This window comes from Lactuca virosa, chromosome 4 (assembly GCF_052849685.1).
Source record: "Lactuca virosa cultivar CGN04683 chromosome 4, Lactuca_virosa_CGN04683_v6, whole genome shotgun sequence".
Lineage (NCBI taxonomy): Eukaryota > Viridiplantae > Streptophyta > Magnoliopsida > Asterales > Asteraceae > Lactuca > Lactuca virosa.
Window position 1 is genome coordinate 524006092 of NC_136429.1, and position 10000 is coordinate 524016091.

Consider the following 10000-nt stretch of genomic DNA (forward strand, 5'->3'; position numbering starts at 1 on the left):
ATAAGAGGGGGGGGGGGGGGGGGTTAAATAGACATTTCATAAGCATTTAACCCTTGTATTAACAAAGTCACCCAAAAAGACTAACAAGGACTAACAAGCATTTAACCCTTATATTAACAAAGTTAGTTTTGTCGAGGCTTTTGTCTCTTTAAAAAAAACATATTAACAAAGTCACCCAAAAAGACTAACAATGACTAACCATGTTTAATTTGAAAAAGGGGGACATGCATTACAACGTTATCAATGAAATTGCTATTTTTTGGAAACCAAAGATACTAATGAAAATTTGTCATTGTTTTATTTAATATTAAAGAAAAAAAATAAATAACTTAATAATTTAAACCGTGAGGATGGAAATGACAAAAAAGACCTAGACAAGTCTCAACTATAACTTATTAAATAAACAAATGAGTTATTAACAAATAGAAATATATTTTTGAATAATCCAAATCTCTAATGTTATAAATTATTCAGATTTTTGAATGATCCAAATCTCTAATGTTATAAATTATCATCTAAATCCACACTAAAAATCAAAATGATTAAATCTTTAAATGGAAATTTTGGATTTTATGATTGTATCACTAGTTTTGTACTCATAACTTTGTTGATTTGATGCTACAACTTCATGGTTAGAACTGTGCATCGTTTGACTCCATCCATGGTTTAAACTTTAGACAAAAGAGTCCACATCATGAGCCACTTTTTGTAGTTTTTCATCTACCGATTCTCTCACGCGCTCCACATCGCGTGTCATCTTCCCACTCAAAATCTCTTGATTTCTTCTTTGAATACTCACTTCGGTAACTAGCAAACAGCAATTCATTCATTCATTCACTCACCCATCTCTTTCACTTCCCCTTTCCCAATCATTTTTTCATTTTTTTTTTAATTTATACTCCATTTTCCCTAATTTCCTTCTATAGCATCAAATAGGGTTTTCTGATTTTCAGCATATATTAATCCTCCCTCCTTTCTCTTGAAGCCCTCTTTTTAGGGTTTCATCTTCAGCCACTGAACCAGAAGGTGGGCTTGTTCAAGGTTCAAGGTAGGTGAGAATTGAAAAAAAAAAGTGGAAATTTAATCTGATTTTGTCACTATCTACCTGCTATTATTGAACAAGGATCGGTGGTTCGTGTTGTGAAATCGTCTTTTAGCTTAATCCAGCATGACCCACTACTAATTATCTTCTGAAACTGTTGAATCTGAAGCCAAAATTTTCGACGTTTTGGATTTTAGCTTCTGGGTATGAATCTTTCATCGTAAAAAATATGATTTGGGGTTTTGTTTTCCGTGAAGAAAAACTGTAGAGATCTCTTCACTTCAATGGTGGCAAATGTTAAACTTTCTTCGATGAGATATCAAATCTATAAAGAAGATGGGTTTATCGGATATCAACAATCGATGCCTTCTCCACCTTCATCTTCATCGTCGTTTTCACCTCCATTTACTGTAACTTTCCATAAAACATCATCCCCTTCATCTTCTCCAAAAATCAGCCCAGCTGTTCTATTCATTATCGTGATTTTGGCCGTTTTGTTCTTCATCTCCGGTTTGCTTCACTTACTCGTTAGATTCTTAACAAAACACAACTCTCAATCGCATTCAAATCAATCAAATCGATTCCCAGATGGGTCTCCATCCGACACACTTCAACGACAACTCCAACAGCTTTTCCATTTACATGATTCCGGTTTAGATCAAACATTTATCGACGCTCTTCCTGTTTTTATGTACAAAGAAGTAGTCGGAGCTCACGAGCCCTTCGATTGCGCCGTTTGTTTATGCGAGTTTTCTGAAAACGATAAATTGCGATTACTCCCAACGTGTAGCCATGCTTTTCATATCAGTTGTATAGATACATGGCTTCTATCGAATTCGACATGTCCCCTTTGCAGAAACACTCTTTTCGATCCTGAGTTCTCCATGGATAATCCAATTTTCGATTTTGATGATCCCCGGGAAGCAGATGAGATTAGGGTTTCATCAAAAACAATTGATCCTGAACAAACGCCGATTGAAAAGGGGGTTTTTTCTGTCAGACTTGGAAAGTTCAGAAAATTGACTGAAAGTGAAGGCGAAACAGGAGGTGAGACTAGTAGTAGTAATTTAGATGCTCGAAGATGTTATTCAATGGGTTCTTATGAGTATGTTGTTGGGCACACGAATCTTAGGGTTCCATTGAATCATCATCAAAAAGATCTCCAGAATTTGAAATTTGTGAAAGGGGTAGAAGGAATCGCGGATCATAGAATGGATGAAGATATTGAGGGGAAAAAGATTAATATTGGGGCAAAAACGGATAGTTTTTCGGTTTCAAAGATTTGGTTATGGTCTAAGAAAAGAAAATTTGCGACTTCTTCAGAGAATTATCATATGCATAATTTGTCTGCAGTTGATATGGAATTACCACGAATTGGGAGAATTCAAGGTACATGAAAAAAAAAAAAACAAAAATGTGTTGTTATTCATCTTTTTTATGTCTTCTTTTTCTTGAATGATTAGTAGTTAATTAGTCATGTGTTCTTGCTACAATTGGTGATGATATCTTATATTATGATGCAAGATTTATAATGATGCTTGATATGTATTTCATATTTGGGTGCATTATTTGCAAATTGGATGTAAAAAGAAAACGTATTTTGAGTGGGATTTTTTTTTGCAATGTATTTTTAAAATCGATGTTAAGCTGATGTTTAATAGTTGCTGATTGAGTCCTATCAAACCCAATAAGAGGCATATCAAAGGCTTCTAATTATGGTATCAAATAAGTCTAAAGCTGATCAAGTTAGATCGAGTAAATCAAATAAGAGATATGATTACTTGAATACTTCGTGATTTTATTTTTAGATGATGAGAATTTGATATTATTGTAACAACACATGTAGAAGATAATGTTTTGGTATATGTTTGTTGTATGAAGTTGCAACAATTACTTTTGATATTGATGAGTGTTAAATTCTGATTATTTAAAACTTTAAAGATAAAAAGTTACATTGTTATTATTATATATTTATTGAAGTATTTTTATTTAGAGGAATGTATTTTATGCTCTATCAGATTTCTTATAAGTTATCTTATCTTACACTTTGACAATCAGTTTTGTTCCATATGACATACTTTTTGTCCAAACATTACATTATGATTATTTTGATTTTAAGTTGTAGTAATCAATAAATTAAATTTAGAACGCATAATTCTTTTAGAACACTAAGATCATTTATAAATTCTTCTGTTTGTGAAAACTGGTAAACTAGATTATCATACATTAAACTACTCTTTTATGTTTTTTTTTTATATAAAAAGAAATATATATACATAGCTGAATTATAATTAATACTTTTTTATAATAAAAAAAAGATAACAGCTTTCTTGTTAATGATTTTAGATGCTTGTCTTTTACTAAATGAGATCATCATACTTGTTGGAATCCTTTGATCGCATAATTTAAGGGCAAAAAGGTCAAAAACTTGCTTTTGCTTTTGCAAAACCCATCTTTTACTTTCATCATGGCTTATTGGCTTTGGTGCCTTGGTGGTTTTACCAACTTCTATTCCCTCCTTTTATTTTCCCGCGAAAACATATGAATAGTAAAGGTGTTTAGATATGCATTTTAAGAAATTATGGCTTATAACAAATAACAAAGTATTTTATCTTTTTTTTTTACCGATATGAAGAATACTTTTTTTGGAAATGACAAATAATATAAATATAAAGTCACACGCTTAGCAAGTAGCTAAGAAAAAGAATACACTTTAATTATTAATTATAATACTAATGTGTTTATAATTGGGATGTTAACCAAACTAACCATTAGGTACATTTGTTAACAAAATAACTAAGTTTATGAGGTTTTGGAAAAATTATCATTTTGTTTGCAATTGGTCATATAAGACTAACTTTATTTCATATTAAATTTTTTTAACGAAAAAATACATTGTAGAGAATTCCAAATTACAAACAGTAAAAAAACATATTTTAAAATTTCAAAAACAAGTCTGAAATCCAATAAACAGTTTTGGAATTTCGAGAAAATGTTTCTTTTTTTACTCAAATCTAACAAAAAAAAGCATGTCTATTGAGTAATAGATACGATAAAAAGACTAAAAATTGTGACATTTTATTGAAAAACGATGATAGTAGACATTTCAAAATAACTATTTTGGACATGAATAGAGAAATTTTTGAAACTTTTTTGGTGCAAATAAAAAAATACATATTATATATTTTTATGAGTCCGAAATTACTCATTCCTCACAAAACACAAAAACTTGATCATGTTTGTTACCAACCTCATTCCCAATTGTTAGTTTATTTAATGTCAATTTACAGTTTTTTACTAGTTCCGGTAATTAACCCGATATTACCTATAAATATAAAATTGGTGGATCTCTTGTCAACCGTCACAATCATATGCCATATGTATGAGATGATGATATGGACAAATTAATATGTTAGCTATGCTTTTAAATTATATATAGAGTAAATTATAGATTCCATGTGGAGCAGCACGGTAGAGCGGACAGAATGCAAGCAGAGAAAGGGGCGATCAGTTGAAGCTGAGGCTGAAGATCAATGGAGGCGGAGGAGGTATGGTGGCGGTGATGAAGGCAGAGAGGGATAAGGGGTCGTGAAAAAATACAGTACGACAAAGGGATAAGGAATTTTTTCGAACACTCGATAAATCAAACACTTAATCTAAAATTCACCCATGTCTTAATAGACGTAATAGATAGCCGACCGAATAATTGTAATAAGTCTTAATAACATATTTTGTTTATAATAAAAAAGATGTCTTACGTTAATAAGTAGTTTGTTAATAATAACATATATTAGTGCAAGGGTAATCTTAAAAAAAATCATAATATTTTCGTTATTGGTTAAAAAAGTGGTAATATTCAGAAAAGTTTCAATATTTTGTGTAACACCCCATTTTCATCTTACAAAATAAACGACCGGTTACGAAAATAAACGTTTTTTTATAGAGAACTATTTATGATAGATAATCTTGATGAAAGTCGTAGTAATCGCAAAAACAAGAGCGTGCATATAGAGAACACCTAAAGCTTACTTTGTAGGAAGAAATTATGATTTTTAGAAGTTTCAGCACAACTGCATGCGACATAGAAACCGAAATTAAGATCGGTCGATTGTTAGGAAAAACAATCTAAAGAAGAGTTGAAGATCTCATAAATACCTATCCGTCGAATTAAAGACAATCGAGATCGGATATCATATGAGAGAGTTATGATTTTTATACGAACTTTAACAGTTTAAGCCTAGATAAATATAACTTTAAAAATAAAATGAGAATTAGCCGACGGAGTCTAAATGAAAGTTGTAGATCTTGTCGATAGTTATGTGTGGATATAATGAACGTCGAAAATAGAGCTCATATGAATAAAATATGAATTTTTGAAAATATGCTAAATCGCGCGCGTGCAGACAAGGCGCACGGCGGCCTCTGACACACCACCTAGAACCCGCCACGTATCACTTTATGCATGGAGCCACGTCACCAAAGCCGACCAAGTGCGCGGCGCGCACTGACCATACATGCTACGCACCCTTAAAATTCCCCTATATATGTGCGATTTTCAACTCATTCTCCATACAATTTCCACTAAAATCCTCTTGAAACTCTTTCTACCCCTCATACCTTTGCTCCCTAGTTCCCGACTACTTTACCGAGGCCCTGGAGCGACTGAGAGATAAAGTTTTCGGTTTCAAAATTTTGTCTGCGATCTTCCCGGTTTTTGTTAGAAACTCTCTGTAAGTTAAGCTACGCTTTATGTGTAACTTATATTTATATTCATATTCGTTGTTATGGATATATATAAATAAAATTTATCAGTAATTTCAGTTATAATGTTGATTGATCTACTTACGGGAGAGGTGTCTAGAAGGGTCATGTTGGCTTGGTTGTTGGATTTCAGAAAAAGGCTATATGTCGAAATGATCCTGCCTCCCGACTATCCGGCTTGGCTGACCTTATTTGATAAAACTCTCAACATTCATTGGGATTAGTGAAAGATCTAACTTTCATAATCAAATTTCCCATAGGAATTAATAAGTTATAGTATTATAGGTTAATACTTATTAGGCGCGTTACCAGCCAGATTGGATCGCTAATAGAATCACCCTGATAACTGTCAATCGTCTAAGTAAAATATTCATGTGAGTTTTCTCACTATATTATGTGCTCCAGTATGTATCATATGTATGTTAGGTGTAACACTCTAAATTTTCAAACAAAATTTTCATTTTTAAAACTTCATAAAACACAATCTCATTTTTTCAAAACCCAAATGTATAAGTTGTTCAAAACACAAGACAACAAAATGTTTAACAATATCCCAGAATCCTCAAAACATAATCTCAAGCTGGTGTGTACAATCATATCGGTGCCTTCCCGCGATCCTGAGAGGTACCTGAAACACATTTCACACAACACTGTAAGCACGAAGCTTAGTAAGTTCCCCAAATACCACACACACAAATAATTAGCCTCTCATGGCTATATCTCAATAAGGACCCTCCGGTCATGTGTCTCAGTGAAGACCCTCCGGTCTCACAACTCGGGTCGGACCCTCCAGTTCGGTATCTCAGTGAAGACCCTCCGGTATCACAACTCAGTTTGGACCCTCCTGTCCTAACTCAGTAAGGCACAGAATAATATACAACATGAATCACAAAGACAAGATGCATGATATCAAATAACTCGGTACAAGCACATAAGACCCTCCGGTCAGTAACTCAATAATACCCTCCGGTCAATAACTCAAATAAGACCCTCCGGTCACACAATATTACCACTCAGGTAAGTATAGTGAGAAGACTCACCTCGTAGGTAGAACAAGAATGTCTCGTACTCGATGGTAGGTCTAGACTCTTCCTACATATATAATAATTATCTCTAATTAACAATTGATAATAACAACTCCAAGATGTTAAGCTAACTCCTTTTTCTCGGAAATAGTGAAAGACCAATTTACCCTTCCATGGCCTCCAAAATCCCTAACTTGACCCAACCCTAAAAGTCAACGGAAGTCAACAGTCCATGTTGACCCAACTCGTCGAGTGCATCTATGCGACTCGTCGAGTTCCTTCGTTTCTCTAAATGGAATCGGGAAAATCCAACTCAATTCGCCGAGTTGTCTCACCAACTCGCCGAGTTCGTAACACGTCCAGACTATCGGGGAAAACCCTAACCAAGTTGTCGAGTTCCTTCAGTTCATTCTCTCATTCAGACATTTTTTAAGCAGAACTAAGGCCCTATACTTTAGATCTAGCCTCCCAAGGCTGAAATAACACGTAAAGTTGCAAGCTTTACTTTCATGCATGACATCTAGGGATAAGTTGCCAAACCAAAGCTCAACAAGGTTTTAATGCATGAAAGTTGGCCAAAGCTTGATAAAGCTTGAATCTTTAGTCCCAAGGGACCTAATATCGTCCAGATCTGAAGTCTCGTCTTCAAGGCATGCTCAAACAACTAAGGGACTCAAAGAGAAGATAGAAATGGCCATAAACTCCCTAATGGAGAGATCTAACACACAAGTGGTCAAGGTAATAGCTTTTTACCTCCAAATGGCAGCTAACACTAAGAGAATACTGGATCCAAGGGCTCTTTCTCGTTCCAAGCCTTTTGCTCCTCAAACTCCTTCCAAGAATGCACTAAAACACACACTTTTAGCCTCTCTCTCACAGATGATAATAGCTCGATTAGGGTTTCTCTCAGCGTGTTAAGGTGGTGAGGGAGGCGGGGTAAAGGACTTAAGGTCCTTTAAATAGGGTGCAAACCCTGAAAATTAGGGTTTTCACACTCAACTCCTACTCGTCGAGTTGGGTCCCATCAACTCGTCGAGTAGATTCTAAAAACCACTCGGCTATCTCAGTCTCTACTCAACGAGTTGGGGCCTCCCACTTGTCGAGTTCTCCTGCCAAAATGAATATAAAATGATTTAAATTTATACCTGGGAGTCGGGATTTTACAATTCTCCCCCACTAGAATCAGACTTCGCCCTCGATGTCATTCTCCGGAACTGGATACTGCTCACGCATCTCGGACTTCGGCTCCCAAGTCCACTCAGATCCCCTCCGGTGCTGCCACTGAACCTGAAGCAAGGGAACCTCTTTATTCCTCAAGACCTTCACCTTCTTATCCAAAAGGGACCACTGTCGTCTCGTCGACTACACACTTCTTCAGCTGGGACACATGGAAGGTGTTATGAATCTGGCTCAACTCTGCAGGCATCTCTAACCGATAAGCTACCTTCCCCACTCGAGCGATCACTCTAAAAGGACCGATGTATCTAGGGCCCATCTTGTCCCGCTTCCTGAATCGGATCACCCGTTTCCATAGGGATACCTTAAGGAGGACAAAATCGCCGACCTGGAACTCTAGCTCTGAGCGTCGGCGGTCTGCGTAACTCTTCTGATGACTCTGCGCCGTTAGTAACCTCTGTCTGATCTGCTGGATCTGTTCTGTCGTCTTGAGAACTATCTCAGTGCTCCCCATCACTCTCTGCCCTACTTCTCCCCAACAGATGGGAGTCCGGCACATCCTCCTGTATAAAAGCTCAAAGGGAGGCATACCAATACTGGAGTGATGGTTGTTGTTGTATGAAAACTCATCCAAGGGCAAGTAAGTGTCCCAACTTCCACCGAAGTCCATAACACATGTGCGTAGCATGTACTCGAGCGTCTGAATCGTCCGCTCGCTCTGCCTGTCTGTCTGTGGGTGGTATGCGGTGCTGAAATGCAACCGGGTACCCAACTCCTCATGAAATTTCTTCCAGAACCTAGAAGTAAAACGCACATCCCGATCTGACACTATCGATGTTGGCACCCCATGTCGTGCCACCACCTCTCGATCGTAGATCTTGGCCAATTTCTCCGCAGAAGAGCTCTCACTTATAGCCAGAAAGTGAGAACTCTTCGTCAACCGATCTACAATCACCCATATCGCATCGACACCTCGCGCAATCCTCGGTAACTTGGTAATAAAATCCATGGAGATCTGTTCCCACTTCCACAGGGGAATCTCCAAAGGTTGCAACTGGCCATGGGGACGCTGGTGCTCTGCCTTGACCTGACGACAGGTCAAGCATCTCTCAACTACCCATGCCACATCTCTCTTCATACAGGGCCACCAATAATCCATTTTCAAGTCCAAATACATCTTGGTGGCCCCCGGATGGATCGAGAATCTAAACTTATAGGCCTCCTCAATCAAAATACATCGAGCTCCACCCGTATATGGCACCCATATCTGCCCACGGAAGGTCATAAGCCCCCGACCATCAGTATCAAACTCAGATTTCTGCCCGATCACCCGCTCTCACTTACGGTTCTCTGGTATCATGGCCACCGCTTGGGCTTCTCAGATGGTATCTAAGACCGGAGTCATCACCGTCATCCTCATGCACACGTCTCGCATCGGAGCACTCGCTGATCTACGACTCAGGGCATCAGCTACCACATTAGCCTTGCCAGGGTGATACAAAATCTCACAGTCATAGTCTTTCACTACATCTAACCACCTCCTCTGTCTCATATTCAGGTTGGGCTGATCCATAAGGTACTTCAGGCTCTTATGGTCCGTGTATATGGTACATAGGACACAATAAAGATAGTGGCGCCAAATCTTGAGGGCGAACACCACCGCCCCCAACTCCAAATCATGGGTGGGATACCTCGTCTCGTGAGGCTTCAGCTGCCTCGACGCATATGCTATCACGTGTCCCCTCTACATCAACACGGCACCCATCCCCGATATAGATGCATCACAGTAGACTAAGAAGTCTTCCACTCCCTCCGGAAGGGCTAACATTGGAGCTTCGCACAATCTCTGGTGAAGAGTCTCGAATGAAGCCTGGTGCTCGGGCCCCCATACAAAAGTAACACCCTTCCTGGTCAATCTGGTGAGAGGAACGACAATCTTGGAGAAATATCTGATAAACCTCCGATAGTAACCCGCCAGCCCCAGAAAACTCCTAAT

At 37.6% G+C, this 10000-nt stretch overlaps 1 protein-coding gene across 1 annotated transcript; it reads left to right on the forward strand.

Annotated features, from left to right (window-relative positions):
• The first annotated feature begins 816 nt into the window (after nucleotides 1–816).
• LOC145109475 (RING/U-box superfamily protein) lies at nucleotides 817–2597 on the forward strand. The gene has a single exon (XM_079046641.1). It carries the CDS (start codon nucleotides 1327–1329, stop codon nucleotides 2437–2439), a length of 1113 nt encoding a protein of 370 aa, XP_078902767.1. The 5' UTR covers nucleotides 817–1326; the 3' UTR covers nucleotides 2440–2597.
• Nucleotides 2598–10000: the final 7403 nt, after the last annotated feature.